General features: G+C 45.7%; 1 protein-coding gene and 1 long non-coding RNA gene across 5 annotated transcripts; both read right to left on the minus strand.

The window, feature by feature from the left end:
- Nucleotides 1-5158: 5158 nt before the first annotated feature.
- On the minus strand, nt 5159-12931 carry LOC117314516 (uncharacterized). Of its 4 annotated transcripts, none has more exons than XR_004529290.2 (4): nt 12376-12931; nt 8923-9062; nt 8367-8497; nt 5159-5706 (listed from the first exon to the last, which is right to left on the minus strand). It is a non-coding gene; the product is annotated as an uncharacterized lncRNA (long non-coding RNA). The 4 variants fall into 4 exon arrangements; XR_004529289.2 differs by having other exon boundaries at nt 8367-8462; nt 12376-12930; XR_012324910.1 differs by having other exon boundaries at nt 5159-8497.
- On the minus strand, nt 9714-11981 carry LOC101322791 (retinoic acid early transcript 1E). Its single transcript, XM_019951875.3, is given in 2 exon segments — nt 9714-10000; nt 10256-11981. Coding segments are annotated over 2 exon segments (555 nt in total). The 5' UTR covers nt 10524-11981.
- Nucleotides 12932-23748: the final 10817 nt, after the last annotated feature.

Genomic DNA, 23748 nt, shown 5'->3' on the forward strand with positions numbered 1-23748 from the left:
TCTTTGATTTGAAAGCCTAAACGTCAAAACCTTATGAATGGACAGAAGACTTTTTATGTGAGGATACAAATGTCAGGACTGTGATCTGAATAGGTGGAGATGTGTCTCTGTTTCATAAGATCATTAAGGGTACAAGTTCAGCAAATTGAGATTTGCACATTATATGTCAATTTACTGAAGGTTGGAACGAGATCATCATCCTAGTGACTGTCTTAAATGCTTTACAGGCAGTAAGTTAAACTAGTGCGTGTAAAATCCTTACAAGGTCATCTGACACGTGGAGATGCTCAATAAATGATAATTATTATTTCTTGTTCCACCTTTTAACTTTACAGAAAAAAACCAGGCCCCACAGAAATAAGGGAGTTTCCACAAGATTAGAAGATGTGCAACCAGCTGAAGCCTAAGTCTCCTACAACCTGCGAGTCCAGCAGTCATTACACTAAGATTCCTTCCCGTCCTCACCCCCTTCACGGCATCTGCTCTGCCCGCATCCCTGGAGGGGCAGCCCCAGCTTCCAGGTGACCCAGCCTGTCCACCGCTGATGGAACTGTAATAACACCTGGCCCAAGCCCAGCCATCGACCCTGTCTCCCAGGAACACAGAACATAGAATCGAGGAACAGTGGAATCAGTGAGGGAAGTGGAGCTGGGAAGCCAGGTGGGAGCCACACAGTCCTGTGAGGGGCAATGGAGCAGAGAAGCCGCTCAGCAGAGGGGGCACGGGGAGCAGGCAGGAGGGGCCCGTAGAGCACGGGTTACACGCGGTGCCAAGAGAGCGAGCAAGTGAAGGCAGGGGCTGCCTGACCTTCTAGGCCCAGCGGCTCCCCTGGGCGCCTCCCTGGCCTCTTCCTTGGATGCTCTGCACGGGCTTGAATTTTTTGCAGCTGAGTGATGGAGGGTTGTCCTGGTAAAATCTCTGTGCATTGCAAACAACAGAAACCCATTTCACTGTGGCATGAGGAATAAGGGCCACAGTGCTTTGGCATGTGAGACGTGTCACTCACGGGCAGGGCAGGAAGAGCAGCTGGGCCAGAAGGAGGGCCTGGACCCAAGGGTGGAGGCCCTCAGCCCAGAGCAGCTGGTCCCCAGGTGCTACTTCTTCCTTCAGAGCCAGGTGGTCTTGCATCTCCACCCCTCTGGTCACAGGATTCTCTCAGGGTCTGGCGTTTTCTGCCCTCCATGTGCAAAGCCTGAGATTACCTCACCTCAATTTCCGGCAACGCACAGAAACTGAGCCCATGGACTGTCAGGCTCGGGAGAGGTTCTGATGAGTCCAGCTGGGTCCTGTGTCCCCCAGGTGCTGTTACTAAGGTGCAGAGGTCATGAGATACAAGCATGGCTGTGAGCGCGGCCTCCCTTCCCTCCCCCATGGAGGGCAGAATGAGAGAAACGCAGTGATGGGGAGCTGGGGGGAGGCCCCAGAAGTTATCTTCTACTTGACTAAGGCAATGCCTAGCGTTTGCCTAAACACTTCTATTCACTTTTATTGCAAATTTAAGAGACACTTTAAAAAGGGCTGTGCTTGGATGCCAGTAAATGTTCTGAGTTCTACACAAACACTGATCATTGAGTTACCACACCCTCACACACTGTGTACCAGTACAGTCCCCGTGTTATCCTGGCTGGGAATGCAAGACTCCACACATCCAAGCGATTCCATCTTTGGGCAACTCTTAACTCTTGACTAGCACTCTGTTCCTTACATTCAGTTACAATCTGTTTTGTAGCTTCCAAGCATTTTTTGTAGTTCATTTTCTTGAGGTCTCTTTGAGCATTCTATACTTTCTCTCAAGCGATGGTCCTTCATATATTTAAAAACTGCCTGCGAAATTCAACAGTGTTAAAAGCACTGTGACCCTGGGGCAAGCCACCTACTCTCTTCAAGCCCCAGATTACTCATCTATAATACAGAAACAATTGCATAACCTTACTTCCCATGGTTGTCATGAGGATTAAGTGAAAGCACCTGCCACAATGGCAAGCACGAGGTAGAGGGTCCACAACTGCTGGCTATTTGCCCTGCTCTCCGTCCACGGATCCATCCATCCTATCGTGAAGCCTTTAGATCTTGATCCTGAAACCTAACACTTTCTATTCCATCTGGCTTTGTATCATTTGTTAAGTGACGAGCCTGTCTTATGTCTTTGTCCAAGAAACTGATTTAAATTATGGACTCTGGGAAGGCCAAGGAGGGAGTGTTGAGGCACCCCATTTTAAAGACTTACCCCAAGGTTAACATGGATTCATTAACTTGAACACTTTGACTATGATTATTAGGTTATCAATCCACCCAGGTGCTCTTTCTCAGCTGGATTTCTCCATCTTTTCTGCAAACATATCATGAGAGCTTGTCAAGTAGCTTGGAGCTGCTGTACATCGTATTCTCATACTTCCCAGTTTACAACACCAAGTTAAACAGATGGGTACTACTGCTTGGAAAATGTAGTAAGTGGCTTACCTTACCATCCTGATGAGCACGGTTTTCCTGTCAGAGTTCTCCAAATAGGCCCTTAAAAGCTATTTGTAGAATCTTGTCCAGGATTGTTCTTAGGTACAAGTTTTGCAAAATCTACCTTTTGAAAGTTAGATTGGCTTTTGTCCATTTCTGTTGTCTGAGCACCTTTGATAATGTCTGCCTAGTTTTCTATTGCTGTTGTAACAAATTACCACAAATGTAGTGGCTCAAAATAACAGAAATTTATTAACTTACAGTCTGTAGGTTAGGGTTGGACATTTTTAAGGTTTTTCACATGCCTTGCCAAAATATCCTCCAGGACCAGTTTTTACTCCTGCTGACTAAAGCTCCTCCATACTCTGCCAAACTAAGGATTCACATTTTATAATATTTGGTCAATTTTGAAATTGTTAAAATTAAAAACACACTCATTTTCCCAGTAATTCTATCTCCAGGAATTTATTCTGCAAATATACTCACACAAGTTTGGAAAGATGTATGTATAGATGGTTATTGCAGGATTTTTTTTGCAAAAGCAATAGCTGGAAGCACCCTGAATCTACACAAGTGAGAGCTGGTTAAATACATTTTGGTATAATCATGCTGTGGAATACTTTGCATTGCGTATCTCCTAGATACATCATTAAGTGACACACGGAAGAGGCAGCAATGTGTGCACAGTGGAATCCCATTTGTTAAAAATATACATACTCTCCTTCCTTTTTTAAAGGGAAAATTGCATTTCTATAACCTATATTAAGTTTGTTTCTCTGTTTATGGTGGGAAATACATATGTTTGAAAACCGCAATGGAAGGAAAGACTGTTTTGCAGGTACCCCTATTTTTAGAAACTATTATACATAGGCAAACAGGGATTGCTAAGGAAACAGTGAAAAGAGTTCTGGCAAAGATGGACAGTGTAGTAAGGTAATGGAGAATGTAAAATACAACCAATTGTGTTTAACAACTAAAGAAATTTTAAGTGTTATTTACTTGCTAATTTTTTTTTTTTTTTGCTGTACGTGGGCCTCTCACTGTTGTGGCCTCTCCCGTTGTGGAGCACAGGCTCCGGACGCACAGGCTCAGCGGCCATGGCTCACGGGCCCAGCCGCTCCGCGGCATGTGGGATCTTCCCGGCCTGGGGCACAAACCCGCGTCCCCTGCATTGGCAGGCGGACTCCCAACCACTGCGCCACCAGGGAAGCCCTACTTGCTAATTTTTAAAAGATATTAAAAATTTTTTCCTATCTAGCTTAGGGATGAGAGAAAAGGTGACCAGAAAAAACATTTCCAGGGGAGGGGTAAATTAGAAGTATGGGATTAACAGATATAAACTACTATATATAAAATAAATAAGCAACAGGAATTTACTCTGTAGCACAGGAACTATATTCAATATCTTGTAATAACCTATAACAGAAAGTAATCTGAAAAACCATATATATAAAAAACTAAATATAAATGCATTATATATTAACTATATATACATTATATATATCTATAATGTATATATAGCTTTTCAGATTTTCCATTACGTTATTGTATGTTATATAAATATATATATTTAACTGAATTACTTTGCTGTACATCTGAAACTAACACAATATTATAAATCAACTCTACTTCAATTTAAAAAAAAATTTCCTGAGTTCCCTGGTGGCCTAGTGGTTAGGATCCCGTGCTTTCACTGCCGTGGCCCGTGTCCAAACCCTGGTCATTAACTGAGATCCCACAAGCCATGTGGCACAACAAATAAAAAAAAAATTCCTATGTCTCTTTTATGTTGAGCTCAGAGTTTCCATTTAAAATGTAAGCTACTACATATACATGCTACTATATATAAAATAGATAAAACAAGGACCTACTGTACAGTACAGGGAACTCTACTCAATATTTTGTAATAATCTATATGGTATATAGATTGGCATATGGTATATATACATATAATCTATATGGTATATAGATCGGTATATGGTATATGTACATATATATACAATACATAACTGAATCACTTACTCAGTGATTCACCTGAAACTAACAAAACATTGTAAATCAACTATACTTCAATAAAACTTTTAAATTAAAAAAAAATATAAGCTACTATTAGCACAAAGAAACAGTGCATTGTGTTACCATGTGCATATTTAGTATTTTAAAATATGATATTTACAATAATGTATTTCAAGTCCAAGAAGAAAAAGCACCAAGGTGAATAAAGAAAAAATAGTGAAGGAAAGGAAATCAGAATTTCTGTAAAGGGAGAGCTTTGGGGTTCTCTAGTCAGAAGAGGAGTAGAGGGCTTCTCTCTGGGCGTTCATGGAGATTTTAAAAGTAACTGAAGCCTTCCCCAATCAATGAAGAGAACTGATATTTGTTGAGCATCTTCTGGGTACCAAGTGCTTTGCAAATGTGATCATTTTCCTCACTGCTTAGTGAGAGTGTCCTGCTTCTCTCCCTGAGCGACTGACGAGGAAACTGAGGTTAAGTGAGGCTGCCAACCTACCCAGGTCACAGTCAGAAAGGAGTGGTGAGGGGAGGGATGGGCACCTCTGACTTTGGCTCGATTTTTTTTTTTAACATCTTTATTGGGGTATAATTGCTTTACAATGGTGTGTTAGTTTCTGCTTTATAACAAAGTGAATCAGTTATACATATACATATGTTCCCATATCTCTTCCCTCTTGCGTCTCCCTCCCTCCCACCCTCCCTGTCCCACCCCTCCAGGCGGTCACAAAGCACAGGTGGCTCGATTTTTATTTCAGTAAAATGGTTATTTACTTTGCAGCTCTGGAAGACAGTATGACATGTAATGTCGGTAGGAAGTGAAGCACCGCTGCGGATGAGTGTGGATGAGAATCAGCAGAGAGGGTGAAGTTGGGGATAATTCGGGGGGAAATCTCTCTGGACATCCTGGAAGCTCCGGATGGGCCCAGTGGAGCAGCTGTGACAGGTCAAGCCGCAGCCTGGCCGATGGCGCCCTCTGACGTTGGCTTGGGGTGCGCAGCTCCTCTTAGTCTTAGGGGAGAGAGCAATGGCTAGAAGCCAAGGCCCTCAGCTATTAGGGACACAAGTGACTCACACCAGTTGTGTGTTGCTTCCTGTTGGTGTCTCCAAGCTGAGGCGACCTGGGTCACATCATGACATGGTTGGCCTGTTCCAAGTCTCTCCAGATCTCAGACCACACCCCACAGCTCCTTGTAAGGAGCTCAGCTCTGCTGGGAGACGTTCCAGCTGATTAAAGCGACAAGCCTAAAATGATAGAGTTAAGCCTTTGATCATTTACTGTGAGAGCACAGCCAGAGTCTGAACCCAGAGGCTGTGCCAACTCCCCTATTCCATTTTCCCCAATGGAATGGCCTGTGTAGGGTGGCCTCACTGTTCAGAGACCGGAGTGAAAGCCTCCAGCAGCTTTATGAACCCTGAGGTGGAGGCAGGGGAAGGACTCGGAGGGGAGAGACCTGGGTCTGAGTCAGAGGGGGGACAAGGGTCTTCCAGGTTTCTCCGTCCTCTTCATTTAAGGAGGCCTCGGCAGAAGCACCAGAAGAGAACCTTGGCCCAGGGCCTGAGAAAATAAGAGCTAGGAAGGAGGGCTCTGGGGCTGGGAGTATGAATATTTGAAGAGAGAGACTGCAGTGCCTTGCTGTCATCAGTCTGGGGTGGGGAGGGCAGCTCTCCACGTGAGGCTGTGAGGCCGGCCAGAGAGATCACAGAGGTTTTCAGCCCAGAGCCGGCCTCCTCACCTCTTCAGAGAGAGAGTCACTTCTTTTGTTTTCCCATCACCTCTCTGTTCACTGACTTGTACCATCTTTCTCTTCCATTCCACCAAGAGTTAATTCCAGTCCCTGCCAAAAGTTCTTTTTTTAAAATATTATTTATTTATTTATTTGGCTGCGCTGGGTCTTAGTTGCGGCCCATGGGATCTTTGTTGCTGCACGCGGGCCCTTAGTTGCGGCATGCGGGATCTAGTTCCCTGACCAGGGATCGAACCTGGGCCCCCTGAATTGGCAGCGCGCAGTCTTAACCACCGGACCACCATGGAAGTCCCGGCTGCCAAAAGTTTTGGGAGTTCAGGCAAAGTATCAGTCACACAATCTCCTCCCCTTTCTCAGGCTCTGAAGACCAGGGAGACGTATCGGGGAACCCACACCAGGAACAGGGATCTTCCAGCTTCAGGTAAGGTCCCAGGCTCACATTTTCAGTTCCCTGTTGTAGGTACTCTTGAGCTGTCTCCACCCTCCCCTACCCTAGCAACCCAGCTCAGCCGTGGACACCCACTTCATCATCATCTTAGCGTCACCTCTCTACGGAGCCAGTCCTGCTGTAAACTGGTTCACTCAGAGCCCTGTAGGAGGGGTCAGGAAAGAGGCTCGCTGCCAGGAATGCAGCACCAGGGATGAGCCAGGAACTGTGGACACCCTTAACGTTTTTCTATGTGTGATAAAATATGCGTAACATATTGGTACATTTGTTACGTACCAAATGTTTGTAACATTTACCATCTTAGCTATTTTTAAGTATACAGTTCAGTGATATTAAACACGTTCACACTGCTGTGCAATCATTACCCCCATCCTTCTCCATAGATCTTATCACTGTAAAATTGTAACTCTGTACCCATTAAACATTAACTCCCATTTCCCCCTCCCCTTAACCCCTGGCAACAACCTTTCTATTTTCATAAAATCTATCTTATGATTTTGTCTACTCTAAGTATCTCAGGTAAGTGGAATCACACAGTATTTGTCTTTTTGTGACTTATTTCACTTAGCAGAATATCCTCAAGGTTCATCCCTGTTGTAGCATGTCAGAATTTTCTTCTTCTTTTCTTTTTTTTTTAGAATCTTCTTCTTTTTAGGGCTGAAAAATATTCCATTGTGTCTACATAACACATTATTCTTATTCATTCATCCATCAGTGGACACTTGGGTTGCTGCCACATTTTACCTATTGTGAATAATGCTGCTATGAACATAGGTGTACAGGTATCTCTTTGAGACCCTGCTTTCAATTCTTTTGGGTACATACCCAGAAGTGGAATCGCTGGATCATATGGCGATTCTAGTTTTAATTTTTTGAAGAATGGCCATATTGTTTTCCACAGCAGCTGTATCATTTTACATCCTCATCAAAAAATGCACAAAGTTTCCAATTTCTCCACAACCTCGTTATGTTCTTTGCTATTTTCTCTTTTTTTAATGGAAGCCATCCTAATGGGTGTGAGGGGAAATCTCACTGTAGTTTTGATTTCTATTTCCCTAATGATTAGTGATGTTGAGCAGTTTTCATGTGCCTACGGTATATCTTCTTTGGAGAAATATCTGTTCAAGTCTTTTGCCCATTTTTCAATCAGGTTGTTTGCGTTTTTGTTGTTGAGTTTTAGGAGTCTTCTATATATTCTGGATATTAATCCCTTATCAGACATATGATTCGCAAACACTTCCTCCCTTTCAGTGGGCTGCCTTTTAACTCTTTTGATACTGTCTTTCCATGTGCAAAATGTTTAAATTTCATGAAGTTCAATTTGTTTATTTTCTTCTTTTGTTGCCTGTGTCTTCGGTGTCACGTCCAAGAAATCATAGTGAGATCGAATGTCGTGAAGCTTTTGTCCTGTGTTTTCTTCTAAGATTTTACAGTTTTAGGTCTTATATTTAAGTCTTTTGTCCATTCTGAGTGCATTTTTGTGCACTGTGTTAGGTAACGGCCCGGTACAACTGGGCACACAGAGCTCTCTTTTATTTCAGGTGCTGACCCTCCCTTTGACGGGAAGGCCTATGAGACACAGTGGAGAGGCTCCTCCCAAAGGTACAGGAAGGTGGTTGGACACGTTTCCTTTCCGCTTAACTGCGGCCGTAAGAGCTCATCAACAGCCGTGGGAAGCAAGGGGCTCTTTACCTTCTCGGTAAACCCACCTCTGAGTAGAAGATAATATTATTAGATCAGCAGCCAGACTGTCATCAAGGGTCAGTTTTTTCCACCAAAGGTTGGTCTAACATTTCCACCTCCTCCTGGTCCAGGGAAGAAACATCAGATGATGGAACGGCTGTTAGAACATCAGGTAAATTGTTGAACTAAATCACTCTATCATCAGAGAACAAAAAATGTTTTCATCAGAGGATGGGGGAACCCTGGGTACCATCTCAGTGAGACAACACCCCCCCCTGCCCCCGCCGCAGCCTTTTGAGATCTTAGACCCGGCCCGCCCCCTCCCCCCCACAGGAGTGGATGCCTGGTTTCCCCTCCCCTCACTGCACTGTCCTGCTGCCCATACCAGCCTCTTCTACCCCAACAGCAGAGTAATCCCCAGCCCTACTGGGAAGTGTGGGGGCCCAAGACTGAGAAAGTGCAGCATTTCTAGGTAGAGATGGATCAGTGGACAGGTGCTCAGGTGAGACCCGTGGCTCACCTCTCCCAAGTCCTTACCAGAACATGATAGGCCCAGGAGCCAGAGGCCAGCCTGATTCTCACCTGCTGTGGTCCCTGATTTCTTCATAAGTTTCACGACGATGAAGCCAATTAGGACGAAGCAGGTGAAAATCAATGGGATGATCCATTCAATTAATGGATAGATGCAGACTGGTCATTATTTGGGGCGTTTAATGGTGGTTCTAAAACAAACAATAAAGCAAAAGCCGTGTGAAACCTAAGAATACACCTTCCTCAGCAGCTAGTGTCCCCAGACAGCACATGTCCCCCCGCACAAAGTTACTGACCCATTATGTGAAACCACTGGGGTAGAAAGATGAACAGGGGTTGTGCCCTGTCCTCATGGAGCTCATATTACTGCTGAGGGAGACAGCCAGTGTCCATCTGATTATCATGCAGGTGGCCCTGTTTACTGTGGGGAGTCCTTTTGAGGAGGACACATCTGGGGGTGCTGAATTCTGTCTGGGGAGGGGTGAGGGCTTCATTAAGTGACATCTGAGCTGGTTAAAGGATCGCTACAACAGGAAGGAGAGAAGGCCTGGAAGCACAATACGTATATAGATCTGGGGACCACCTAGCAGTGTCGGGGGACTGGGTCATTGGTTAATGGGGAAGGGGGCTCCTTCCTCTGCTGAGGGAGGTGGGCTAGGAAAGGAGGATGCTGGGAAATCCTATGCTATGCCCGTCACTGATTCTCCAGACAGGAAGTCCACCAAGAGATCAATCACTCCATCCATCCACCATATTTTCAATCGCACACACATATGTGCTCACATCCACACAGGGAAGGCACTAGACCTTTGAAGAGAGCTACCATCTCCTCCACACCCTGCTCAGTTACCCGTGGGCTCTGGTTCCAGCATGTTCTCCCAGTGTCCTAGGAATTCTCTAAACCAGTGACTGCAGTCTCCCGCTGAGATCTTCCTAAAACACTCTGCCAGTTCCTGGCTGTTCTCCCACTCCTCTTTGACCCCTGTGGCTCCGGGAGTGATGACTGTCCGGTTCACGTTCATCGCGTCAAGGAGGGCTGTGTGTCTGTTGATGCTGAAGTGCAAGGATGCACCAGTGCATCGCTCTGCTTCGTGCTGACAACACAGCGTGACCTGCAGCGTGGGCGGATCTGTGCCCCTAAACGAAGAAGCATCCTGGACTGTCCACAGTCCGTCCTCCCCCGTAGCTCAAGTGTGTCTCTGCACATCTAGAGGCCTGTGCTCTTCTGTCCATGACTTGCCCTCTCCTGCCCATCAGGTCCACCAGGTCTCTCAGGTTGGACCGTGTTCCGTTCTTTCACACGAAGCTCCTTCCCTGCACGTGCTCTGCTCCTTCCCCTCTCCTGCTGACTGTCTCCAGCTACCCACCCCCTTCGCATACCTACCCCTGGTCTCCCTTTTGGCCGGTGTGATGACAGGCAGGACCATCCTGAGCTCTCGTCCCACTTCTCCCAGCATTTGGCTCAATTCTGTCTATGCTTTGGTGGCATTTACCTCCCCCGCCAGGAGACCCAAAGGTTTGACCTTGTTTCTGTCACTGTCATACTGGAGGAAAGGCTTTGTGTCCACTGAGCCCTGGACTTCACACCAGGGCTGTCCAGGTCTGGACTGAGCTCTGACAGTGAGGTCGAGGCAGAGAGAGTGAGCATCCATGAGAGAAAAACACAGGTGTGTCCCCGGAGATTCCCCACGAGGGGCCTGGCTGCAGAGGGAGGGGTCTCCATCCAGACCCCCTCCATCTGCCGCGTCCTTAGTCCTGCCTCACCTTTAACTGTCTGAGGTTTAATGAAACACTTTGAGGCCACCATGGACCCCTTGGGTGCACACAGGAGGATCTACCTGACGAATCTTTTTAGCGTCATGTACCAACTGTTGAGGTACCAGAAATACAAGACAGTGTCTGTACTCCAGGGACTTAAAATCTATCTGAACAGACAGGACTTTTAAAAAAAAGGGAAAAAAGACACCATAGGACGACACATGCCACATTCATGATGGGTCCCGGGTCATCAGGAAAGGCTTCCTGGAGTAGGAGGTGGGACTTGGCAGGAGAGGGAGAGCTGCCACACGAGCACAGGTCAGGCACCCTGCCTTAGGCTGGGGTCCCCACACCTCCGGGGCAGCCAGTCCAGCTAAACCACACCCTCACCATCCTAAGAGCACTGTGGACAGGTGCCTACCACTGTGGAGCCCTTTCCATTCCTGCCCACCTTCCATCCTCCCCCTCCCCAGCCAGGTCCCCAGATCGCAGGACGCTCAATGCCCAGAGTCTTCCTGGGTTCTATCAGCAGCAGTATCAGCAAAAGAAGGCCTGTAGGGCTTCCCTGGTGGCGCAGTGGTTGAGAGTCCGCCTGCCGATGCAGGGGACACGGGTTTGTGCCCCGGTCCGGGAAGATCCCACATGCCGCGGAGCGGCTGGGGCCGTGAGCCATGGCCGCTGAGCCTGCGCGTCCGGAGCCTGTGCTCCGCAACGGGAGAGGCCACAACAGTGAGAGGCCCGCGTACCACAAAAAAAAAAAAAGAAAAAAGAAAGAAGAATCCGCCTGCCAATGCAGGGGACACGGGTTCGAGCCCTGGTCCGGGAAGATCCCACATGCCACAGAGCAACTAAGCCCCAGCGCCACAACTACTGAAGCCCGTGCGCCTAGAGCCCGTGCTCCGCAACAAGAGAAGCCACCGCAATGAGAAGCCTGCGCACCGCAACGAGGAGTAGCCCCCGCTCGCCGTAACTGGAGAAAGCCCGCGCCCAGCAAAGACGACCCAACGCAGCCAAAAGTAAATAAAATAAATAAATAAATAAAAATTCACTTTAAATAACCTCCCCCCCTTCACTCCCCCCAAAAACCCTTTTGTGGCGTGAGCAAAACTGCTGGGGTTATGTCTCCTCTTCCCTCATTCCACCAACCACTTCCTCCTCTAACCTTCCAACGAAATTCCTCTCCCCCTTCTCCCCGCTGCCTCTTTTGCCTCCCTTTCCCATCTCTCCCTCCCTCTTCCCATATTTTCTCCCACCGCCAGTCTGCATCCTAACCTCTCCAACTTTCTCTTTAATGATTAAGATTCACTCTCACCAAGTGCACCCCAGTGTTAATCAAGCTAGCTGCAGGCAGAGCGCACCTGGTCTATCACCGAAGGCGGATGCGCAATAGAGTCCAACCGTCCTGTTGGAGCCGAGACTCAAGAAAAGTTGGGACGTTATCAGTAGCTTCTGTTCTTTGCACCTTGCAAACTCCTCCAAGGCCACTGGAGGAACAAGCTCAGAGCAAGGGTGTAGGAATTTCATTCCTTTCTTATCAACCATCAGTCCCCAGCCTCTCCTGCCTGGCAGTTCCCCTCGTCCTGCACATCTCTCCCCTCACCCCACCCTCTTTGCCCCAGCCATCCCCCGCGCAGTTGGCTAAACACAGCGGTCTCAGGGGTGGTGGCTTGGGGATGGCGGGATAGGACTGAACCCTTGGGGGACCCGCCGTGGGGTCTACTCGCCGCGCACTCCTTCCCTTCTCACCCGTCTCCCGGGCCGAGCGCCTGCGATCGGTGGGGCGCGGTTCTCGCCTGCCCGGTCTACCCAACGTTGCTTTCCCAGCTTGAGACTGTCGCTGTTTGCAAGCACAAGAGAAGACTCCGAAAACTCTCTCCTCGGGGTTTTCAGTTTGAATCCCTCAGTCTTCTCTCGAATGTCTGTCTCCCCGACGTCCCGCCGCCCCGGCTCGGCCAGAGCTCGGCCGGCTGCGTCCCGAGCGGCGTCGCGGGGAGCGGGACCCGCCGCGGCTACAAAGAGGAGCCCGGGCCGAGGTCCCGCGCTCCGGGGAGGCTCGCGGGGCCGGGAACAAACAGCCTCTGGGAGACGTGGGAGGACCCGGGCCGCGGAGCCGGGTGAGTGAGGTCTCTGCGCCGAGAAGGGAAGGGGATGCGGGGCGACCACGAGCTTCCTTCCTCTTGCCAACCTGGGCGGGATTTTGGGACCCGGGACTGGAGACCGAGAGCTACTTCTTGCCAATTACTCTCCACGAGCAGCTCAGCGATAACAGGTCACAACTGCACTGCGCGTTTCCCACGGAAGCCAGCTGACTTCCGGGTCGGCTCCACCCTATTTCCTAGGACTCTGGCCCCGCCCCCCACGCCTACTCTACTACTCCCCGCCCCTCCTCCCCACCTACCTGGCAGCGGCCACAGGGCAGTCGTTCTTGGGTGGTGTTCATTGCAAGTCCAGCTAAATAAATAGATACAATAAATAAATAAAAGTGCATGGCACCGGACATCTAACTTATTCTTCCGACTGCCCCTCCCCGCTTTCGGTTCCATGAATCTCACCGCCCTTCTAGGTCGTCTGTGATCAAGGCCAGGACAAGTCAGAGGGGGCAGGGGGCAGGGCACCACCCACTCTCTCTAGCAACATTCCCTCCCTGCTCATCATCCACAGTGGTCCCCACATTCATCTTGAACCTCCAGGGTCCCAGGCGCACGGGTCTTCTCCAGCACACACGCACCCCTCACTTCATACTGCCGCTGTGTATTGGTTTGATGCAAGAATGAAGTGAGATGTGTCAGAGTGTCGTCTCACCGGCTGTGGTTCATCAGCAAATTTAGGTCATCTGCCGTGGGGCTCCGCTGGTGGCTTGTCATAAGAACATGTGGAGAAGCCACCACAGCAAAGGGACAGTTAGACTATAAATACCGAGAATTTGCGAGGAGTATCCCAGAGTTCCAGTCTGGGCAAAAGCTACCCTTTGGTGACTTGGCTTTCCCTTAAATTGTCTGTTTCCATGAGAAATCTAGCAGAATCAGTGGTTCTGCTTTCACTCTTCCTCCATGTTATGTAATGTTTTGATATTTGTATCTACTGTGAAATGAAAACCATAACCGTTTAGGTAACAACCATCACCACACGTAGTTAAAAATTTTTTTCCTTTTGGTGAAAACTTCTGAGATCTACCCTCTTAGCACTTTTCAAATATATTGATACAATCCAGTTGTCCCTCGGTATCCACTGGGGACTGGTTCCAGGACCCACCCGGGATACCAAAATTCTCTGGTGCTCAGGTCCCATAGGCAGCTCTCCGTATGCGCGATTCCTCATTGGAGGATTCAACCAACCCCGGCCCCAACCAACGGCAGATCGAGTAGTACTGTATTTATTGAAAACAATCCGAGTCAGAGTGAAGTAAGTCAGAAGGAGAAAAACAAATACCGTATGCTAATACATATATATGGAATCTAAGAAAAAAAATGTCATGAAGAACCTAGGGGTAAGACGGGAATAAAGACATAGACCTACTAGAGCATGGACTTGAGGATATGGGGAGGGGGAAGGGTAAGCTGGGACAAAGTGAGAGAGTGGCATGGACATATATACACTACCAAACGTAAACTAGATAGCTAGCGGGAAGCAGCCGCATAGCACAGGGAGATCAGCTCGGTGGTTTGTGACCATCTAGAGGGGTGGGATAGGGAGGGTGGGAGGGAGGGAGACTCAAGAGGGAAGAGATATGGGAACATATGTATATGTATAACTGATCCACTTTGTTATAAAGCAGAAACTAACACACCGTTGTAAAGCAATTATACTCCAATAAAGATGTTAAAAAATAATTTAAAAAAATAATAAATAAAAAATAAAGTGGTCCCACAAAGTTCAAACCTGTGTTGTTCAGGGGTCAACTGTACAGTCTGATTAACTATACTCACCATGCTGTACATTACATCCACAGGTCTTATTTATTTTATAGCTGGAAGTCTGTACTTTTTACTGTCTTCAGCCCTTTCTCCCATCCTCCCCAATCCTCACCTCTGACAATCACCACCACTATGTTCTATCTATGAGTTTTATTTATTTATTTTGCAGTACGTGGGCCTCTCACTGTTGTGGCCTCTCCCATTGTGGGGCACAGGCTCCGGACACGCAGGCCCAGCGGCCATGGCTCACGGGCCCAGCCGCTCCGCGACATGTAGGATCCTCCCGGACCGGGGTACGAACCTGTGTCCCTGGCATCGGCAGGCGGACTCTCAACCACTGCGCCACCAGGGAAGCCCTCTGAGTTTTTAAAAAAAAATTTTTTGGGTTCCATAATCACGGTAATACGATATGTGTCTTTCTCTTTCTGGTTTCTTTCACTTGGCCTAATGCCCTCAAGTTCCTTCCATGTTGTCACAAATGACAAGGTTTCCTTCTCTTTTATGGAGGAATAATATTCTGTTATGTGAATATATATATCACTTCCGTTCACCATTCATCTGTCAGTGGACATTAGGCTGCTCCATGTCTAGGCTGCTGCAAGCAGTGCAGCTCTCACCCAAATGTGCCTGTTGCTCATGCCTTGTGTTCCGCTGTCCCCACACCACCCCAACGTGGGCGCCTCCCAAAGGGAGAAGCTGGCTTGCCTCAGGCCTGATTTTGCAAAATCCTTTTAAGTATCAACAGGCCATAAACCTTGTTATGGTTTACTACTGAGCCCGTGTGCCACAACTACTGAAGCCCACGTGCCTAGAGCCTGTGCTCCACAACAAGAGAAGCCACCGCAGTGAGAAGACCGTGCACCTCAACAAAGAGTAGTCCCTGCTCACCGCAACTAGAGAAAGCCTGCACGCGGCAACGAAGATCCAATGCAGCCAAAAATAAAATACATAAATAAATAAATTTTTAAAAATGTGACTCCCACTTGTGGCTTCCATTATAGCTCTTCTAGAGCACTGGTCTAGACCTTCTCTGTGCTTTTCTGCTTCTACTGTATATTTCTCATTCTTGCTGTCTAATGCTTGCTTTGTTTGTCTGTGTGCTGGGTATTACATTTTTAAAATGGCTGTTGAAAGAATTAGAAGTCTAAGATGATAATTCTTTCCTCCAGAAATAACTTCCATTTGCTTGTGTCAGGCACTTGGTAACTATCAATCAAGAATCGCTTCCGTTACACTGCAGGAGTTAGATACTTTGGGCCGTGCAGAAGCTTTGAAGGGGGACTGCAGTCTGTTTGAGGACCCGTTACCTGTAGCTGACCTTTGCCTCTAGGGTGCAGTCCCTCAGGACCTCTACCCAAAGAGCAGGGAGCTTACCAAGCCCCCCACCCTTCATAGGCCCTGGACTTCAGTATGTGTTTGCTTCACCCCATGAAGCTGTCCAAAGCCTGTATAAGGCACCAAGACAGAAAGGTCGCTTCTAGCATCAAAAAGCCGCTGATTCCATTATAATATCACTACAGCCACAATTTGAAAGCCACCGAGAACAGGAAGCTACCATGCTCAGGAAGTCACCACAATCAGAAGCTACAGCTGGTACTGTGGGCTCTTAGAACCAGACTGTGCAGGCTGTGGTCCACGCAAATGGATGCCACATGCCACAGGCCCTGCTCTCAACACTCCAAGGCCAGTGAACAGAGCCCAGAACCTCTGCTAATGCTGCTGCAGGAAAACCAACTGTCTTCGCAACTGGGCTTGCCAGCGAGAGCAGCAGAAGCCTGGCATTGTGCTCCAATCCTGCCGGATTGGATTGACAGAAGCTAAATCACATCCAGGACTCTGGCTGGGAAGGAGTCTGAGAAATGTAGTTTTTAGTTGCTATGTCTCCTTAGTACAGAAAGGTACGCTTGAAAGAGGATGGCGTGAATGTTAGATGCCTCTTTCCTCTATACACCCCAGGTAGATAAATCTATGATGCTTTTTTTGGGGGGGGGGTATTGCTTAATGAGTTCAATGAGCGGTTATAAGGCAAAGACCCATGTACCCACCATCCAGGTTACGAAGCAGAATTTTGTAGCCACCTCAACAGTTCCATCAGTGTCCCCTCCCACAGTAACCACCACCTTGTTGGCGCCCAAGTGCAAACGTTCTTAGACATTATAGTTTAGAGTCACTCCTTAAAAAAAAACCATGTCTTCCAAATCCATTTCAATCCATAGGTTTCCCCTTCACTTGTTTCTCTCCCTCCTTTTTTTCATTCTAAAATATGATGCTATTTATTTAAAATTTTAAGATATTCAAAATAATTCTGTATTTTGCTTACTGATATATCATATATCTGTAAGTACACACATATCCATCTATATACCTCTGTATCTGCATCTATGTATACAATTTCTATAAAGGCACTAAGATCAGTTGTGACTTCAAGCACGGTTTCTGGAATCATGCTGCCTGGTTTAAAAACCTGTATTTGTGTGACATGGAATACACCCATTTCCACACTCTCTCTCTCAAACTTCTATTTCTCTGTCTGTAAAATAGGTATACCGATAGTATCTACTTCAAAACAATGCTGCGGGGCTCATAAGATAAAGCCTGCAATAGACCTCATGATAAGAACTTAGAAAATTTTAACTCTTTTCATCATATGGTGGTGAAAGATCTAGGGGCTAAGCCTCATTATGTCACCTTGGCAAGTCTCTTAATTTCTCTGAGTCTTGATTTCTTTGTCTTTCAGATGAGGACGTTGTCTTTCATGCTCTGTAAAGTGAGTTTCTGAGCTAACAGTCTCTAAGTCCATGACTGGAGAAAGTGAGGCACTGAAAAAAGTTATTACTTGGCATACTAATCAAGTAGGTTGCAGAATTTGGCACCTAGACATTCTAATTTTTAATTTCTTTTTTTTCCCCACAAAGTCTTATAGTTACACCTTAGTGCTAGGTGCTACTTAAGAGAAACATGATGATAAAACTACCACCATGAAGCACATTTAAACAGGACTCGGAGGCCAATGATTTTAGTTGCTAAAATCAAGAATAACACCAGAGGGCGCTTGAGTTAAAGAGTGAGGTGGAAGAAAGCAAAGCTAAATGTTGACAGTCTTTTCAGGGGGTGAGAAAAAAGTGAGAGCAAGAGGCCTGCGGTGAAAGTAGTAGGATGTTAGTCTTTCATGAAAACCAAGTGAAAAATGATACCTAATTTCATCTTTAGCTCTGGATGTGCATGACGTGGGAGAGTGGTTGTATAGTTTTTTTACCCTCATCTGGATTGTTGATATAAAGCTTAAAGGGTCACAATAATAAAACAAAAACAGTGGGAGGGAGGGAGACGCAAGAGGGAAGAGATATGGGAACATATGTATATGTATAACTGATTCACTTTGTTATAAAGCAGAAACTAACACACCATTGTAAAGTAATTATACCCCAATAAAGATGTTAAAAAAAAAAACAAAAAACAAATAACAAAGACAAAACACTTCATAGATAGCCTCATCCACCAGAGAGCAGACAGCAGAAGCAGGAAGAACTACGATCCTGCAGCCTGTGGAATGAAAAACGATATTCGCAGAAAGACCGACAAAATGAAAAGGCAGAGGACTATGTAACAGATGAATGAACAAGATAAAACCCCAGAAAAGCAACTAAATGAAGTGGAGATAGGCAACCTTCCAGAAAAAGAATCCAGAATAATGATAGTGAAGATGATCCAGGACCTTGGAAAAAGAATCTCCAAAGATCGAGAAGTTGCAAGAAATGTTTAACAAAGACCTAGAAGAATGAAAGAACAAAGAGAGATGAACAATACAATAACTGAAATGAAAAATACACTAGAAGGAATCAATAGCAGAATAACTCCTGAGGCAGAAGAATAGATAAGTGACCTGAAAGAATGGTGGAATTCACTGCCATGGAACAGAATAAACAAAAAAGAATGAAATGAAATGAAGACAGCCTAAGACACCTCTGGGACAACATTAAGCACAACAACATTCGCATTATGGGGGTGCCAGAAGGAGAAGAGAGAGAAAAAGGACCCAAGAAAATATTTGAAGAGATTATAGTCAAAAACTTCCCTAACATGGGAAAGGAAATAGCCACCCAAGTCCAGGAAGCACAGAGAGTCCCAGGCAGGATAAACCCCAGGAGAAACATGCCGAGACACATAGTAATCAAACTGACAAAAATTAAAGACAAATTATTAAAAGCAACAAGGGAAAAATGACAAAAAACATACAAGAGAACTCTCATAAGGTCAACAGCTGATTTCTCAGCAGAAACTCTACAAGCCAGAAGGGAGTGGGACGATATATTTAAAATGATGAAAGGGAAAAACCTCCAACCAAGATTACTCTATCCAGCAAGGATCTCATTCAAATTCGATGGAGAAATCAAAAGCCTTACAGACAAGCAAAAGCTAAGAGAATTCAGCACCACCAAACCAGCTCTACGACAGACAAACGCTAAAGGAACTTCTCTAAGTGGGAAACACAAGAGAAGAAAAGAACCTACAAAAACAAACCCAAAACAATTAAGAAAATAGTAATAGGAACATACATATTGATAATTACCTTAAATGTGAGTGGATTAAATGCTCCAACCAAAAGACACAGGCTCGCTGAATGGATACAAAAACAAGACCCATACATATGCTGTCTACAAGAGACCCACTTCAGACCTAGGGACACATACAGACTGAAAGTGGGGATGGAAAAAGATATTCCATGCAAATGGAAATCAAAAGAAGGCTGGAGTAACAATACTCGTATCAGATAAAATAGACTTTAAAATAAAGAATGTTACAAGAGGCAAGGAAGGACACTACATAATGATCAAGGGATCAATCCAAGAAGAAGATATAACAATTATAAATATATATGCACCCAACATAGGAACACCTCAATACATAAGGCAAATGCTAACAGCTGTAAAAGAGGAAATTCACAGTAACATGTAAAAAGAATTAGAATACTCCCTAACACCATACACAAAAATAAACTCAAAATGGATTCGAGACCTAAATGTAAGACCGGACACTATAAAACTGTTAGAGGAAAACATAGGAAGAACACTGTTTGACATAAATCTCAGCAAGATCTTTTTTGATCCACCTCCTAGAGTAATGGAAATAAAAACAAAATAAACCAATGGGACCTAATGAAACTTCAAAGCTTTTGCACAGCAAAGGAAACCATAAACAAGACAAAAAGACAACCCTCAGAATGGGAGAAAATATTTGCAAACGAATCAACGGACAAAGGATTAATCTCCAAATTATATAAACAGCTCATGCAGCTCAATATTAAAGAAACAAACAACCCAATCCAAAAATGGGCAGAAGACCTAAATAGACATTTCTCCAAAGAAGACATACAGATGGCCAAGAAACACATGAAAAGCTGCTCAACATCACTAATTATTAGAGAAATGCAAATCAAAGTTACAATGAGGTATCACCTCACTCCAGTTAGAATGGGCATCATCAGAAAATCTAAAAACAACAAATGCTGGAGAGGGTGTGGAGAAAAGGGAGCCCTCTCGCACTGTTGGTGGGAATGTAAATTGATACAGCCACTATGGAGAACAGTATGGAGGTTCCTTAAAAAACTAAACATAGAATTACCATACGACCCAGCAATCCCAATACTGGGCATATACCCAGAGAAAACCATAATTCAAAAAGACACATGCACCCCAGTGATCACTGCAGTACTATTTACAATAGCCAGGTCATGGAAGCAACCTAAATGCCCATCGACAAACAAATGGATAAAGAAGTTGTGGTACATATATACAATAGAATATTACTCAGCCATAAAAGGGAACGAAATTGAGTCATTTGTTGAGACGTGGATGGATCTAGAGACTGTCATACAGAGTGAAGTAAGTCAGAAAGAGAAAAAGAAATATCGTATATTAAAGCATATATGTGGAACCTAGAAAAATGGTACAGGTGAACTGGTTTGCAGGGCAGAAATAGAGACACAGATGTAGAGAACAAACGTATGGACACCAAGGGGGGAAAGCAGCTGGGGGTGGGGGGGTGGGGATGGTGGTGGGATGAATTGGACGATTGGGAATGACATGTATACACTGATGTGTATAAAATGGTTGACTAATAAGAACCTGCTGTATAAGAAAATAAATAAAATTAAATTTAAAAAAAAGGGTTGAAAGTGGGCTTACCATGAGTCATTCTAATTTCAGGCAAGTGTACTTGAATGCTGTTTTGTCTGCAAGGTCTGTGGTTCGTGACTCATCAATTTGCCTCCACTGCTAAGTTTTGTTTTGTTCCTTGGGTACAGACTTTCTCCTAATTCTGGTCCATAGAAGCTAGAAATTCACACCCAGGGCCCTAGGAACAGTAAGAGCAAGACGGAGTCTCCATCAGTCCTTCCCCCGACGGCTGGGAACCCAGATCTGCTGGCGTGTAAGCCCTGGGAGTGTGGGATGCTGTCAGGCCCCGTGCTCCGCCTTGCTCTTAATGCTCTCAGAAACTTCATTAGGTTCGGCTGTGCCTTCTCTCATTTTATAGATAAAGACATTGAGGAGTACAGAAGTTAAGTGTCTTATTCGTGTGTCCTTCAATCTGCAATGCCTCCCCCACTTCTGGCTAGTGAACTCCTGCCCCTCCCTTACCGCCCAGCTCTGTGTCACCTTCTCCAGGAGCCCTGCAGTTTGGGTACCCTCCTGGCGCTCCTGTCATGTGGCACATGTGGTTTTCTCTCTTTCCTCTCCAGTATTTGTGCCTCTGCCTCCTGAGATGGATTGAGAGACTAAGAGCTGTGCCTATGTGACGCGTGAAATTTGTGAATAAATGAGTGAATCAGTGCATGAATGAATAAATAATATTTTAAGATACTGAGTCCCCAGATGAGAAATTCATTCTGGCTTATGTGTCCCTGGAATTTCTTATCCAGTCTCCCTCTTCACAGCTATTAACAGCTTTGGCCCCGTCCCAGCTGGCAGGGGTTCAACAACTATCACCGAGACAATATTTAGAAACTTGTTTTGACCCTGCTGGCTTCAACCCAATCAACCCTTTTGAAGTTGTTGCTCAGCCTTGTAGCTCCATGATGGAGCAGGGTCTTGTGAAGAAACACACGGTTTGTGTAGGAACAGGCCAGTTTAAAGCAGCTCATCTGTTGGCAATTGTCTTTCCTTTTCCCATAATTAATTTCATACTAATTAACTCTCTGCGCTCTTTAGAGAGACAACGAATACTCTGCAGGTCGTGCTGGTCTCAGAGAAGATTTTGATGGCCCCCAAGAGTTCTCTCCTTGTGCGGGATAAAATAACTGTGACTGGAACGGGACCTCTTCTAGAAAGGCTGATAAACATCCTTACACACAGGACTTGGTTTGCAAGGTCTGTTAGGGCAGTAAAGTGACCCCTCACTGGCTGCAGTCAGGCCAGGGAGAGAAGAGCACAGCCTCTGAGACCTTACCTGTTAGCAGTGACCAGGAGGGAACATGCTGTGGAAGAGACTGGGACATGCTTTTTTTAATATATATATAAATTTATTTATTTTATTTATTTATTTTTGGCTGCATTGGGTCTCTGTTGCTGTGCGCGGGCTTTCTCTAGTTGCTGCGAGCAGGGGGCTACTCTTCGTTGCGATGCCCGGGATTCTCACTGCAGGGGCTTCTCTTGCTGTGGAGCAAGGGTTCTAGGTGCACGGGCTTCAGTAGTTGTGGCACACAGGCTCAGTAGTTGTGGCTCACAGGCTCTAGAGCGCAGGCTCAGTAGTTGTGGTGCACACACGGGCTTAGCTGCTCCATGGCATGTGGGATCTTCCCGGACCAGGGCTCGAACCCGTGTCCCCTGCATTGGCAGGTGGATTCTTAACCACTCTGCCACCAGGGAAGCCCTAAAGCTAAGTTTTATAGTAGAGCTTCTCTGAAGATGATTTATAAAATTATTGTTCAATGAGTGATTTTTTTCATCTCTATATTGTCATTATCAGAAATAGGTCATAGTTGATCTTTAAAGTCTGGGTTTTGAAAAGATTTATATTGTTAAAAATTGTTTTTAAAAAGTCACTTGAGTGGCAATGGATATTCAATAACCATTGGGATTTTTTTGTTTTCTTTGCATTTCCTTTCTGATATGCACCTGGCCCGTTATTTGATTTCCAATAGAAAACTTAGGAGAGAATGTAAGCATGAACATGGCATCTTGGAATTAAGAAATGTTGATGAGTATACAAATTATTATCTTTTTAAATTTAAAAGTTAGGACTTCTGAGAAAAAAGTGGTCTGGACTATCTTAAGAAGGGAAGAAATATTTTACCCCACTACAATATGTGTTTAGGAATAACTATGCTGTTTCTCCAATTCAAATTTGAGCTGCCATTCATTTTTATTTTTATTTTTATTTTTTTTTTGGTGGTACGCGGGCCTCTCACTGCTGGGCCTCTCCCGTTGCGGAGCACAGGCTCCGGACGTGCAGGCCCAGTGGCCATGGCTCACGGGCCCAGCCGCTCTGCGGCATGTGGGATCTTCCCGGACCGGGGCATGAACCCGCATCCCCCGCATCGGCAGGCAGACTCTCAACCACTGCGCCACCAGGGAAGCCCATGCCATTCATTTTTATCAAGCTACTTTCCATCTTCAGAAAGAAACAAACCTTGATGCTGTGAGTTTTTAAAAAGTTTATTCTTGTGCCTTTTTTTTTTTTTTTTTTTTTTTACTGTGAACGTGTTTACATCATTCCAGGTTGGTGGGGAGGGGGGCACAAATTCACTCTTCTTACAGGATGACCCCTCTTTTCATGTGCGAATAGATGAGAATGAACACATGGTCATCTGGGATTAAGCGAAATTTCTCTTGTAATGTGTTAGCTGCACTAACCGTCCTCAGTGAGACCCTGTATGATATATCCAGAGCAAAAGGAAAAGAAATACCGAAAGGATACACTTTTATAGAGCTTATGTATCAGAACAAGCCATTGAAAGCTCCGTGGAGAGAGTGAGTCTAGTTTAAGGGGGCAAGATTCTGCCCTGGCTCCACTGTTTGTAGGGAGGGCACATGGCCGGGGAAATCTATACAGGATCTGCCTTCGAACTGAGCCGAGAAGAGAGAGAGTGAGGTGGAAGCTTCAGTGCCTTTCTCCTTTCCATCCTTCCCTCCCACAACCATGTCTCTTATTCACAAAGCCAAACTCCTGTTTGGGCAGCTCTTCTCATGGTCCCCAGTCGGTTCTT

Source organism: Tursiops truncatus, chromosome 12 (assembly GCF_011762595.2).
Source record: "Tursiops truncatus isolate mTurTru1 chromosome 12, mTurTru1.mat.Y, whole genome shotgun sequence".
Lineage (NCBI taxonomy): Eukaryota > Metazoa > Chordata > Mammalia > Artiodactyla > Delphinidae > Tursiops > Tursiops truncatus.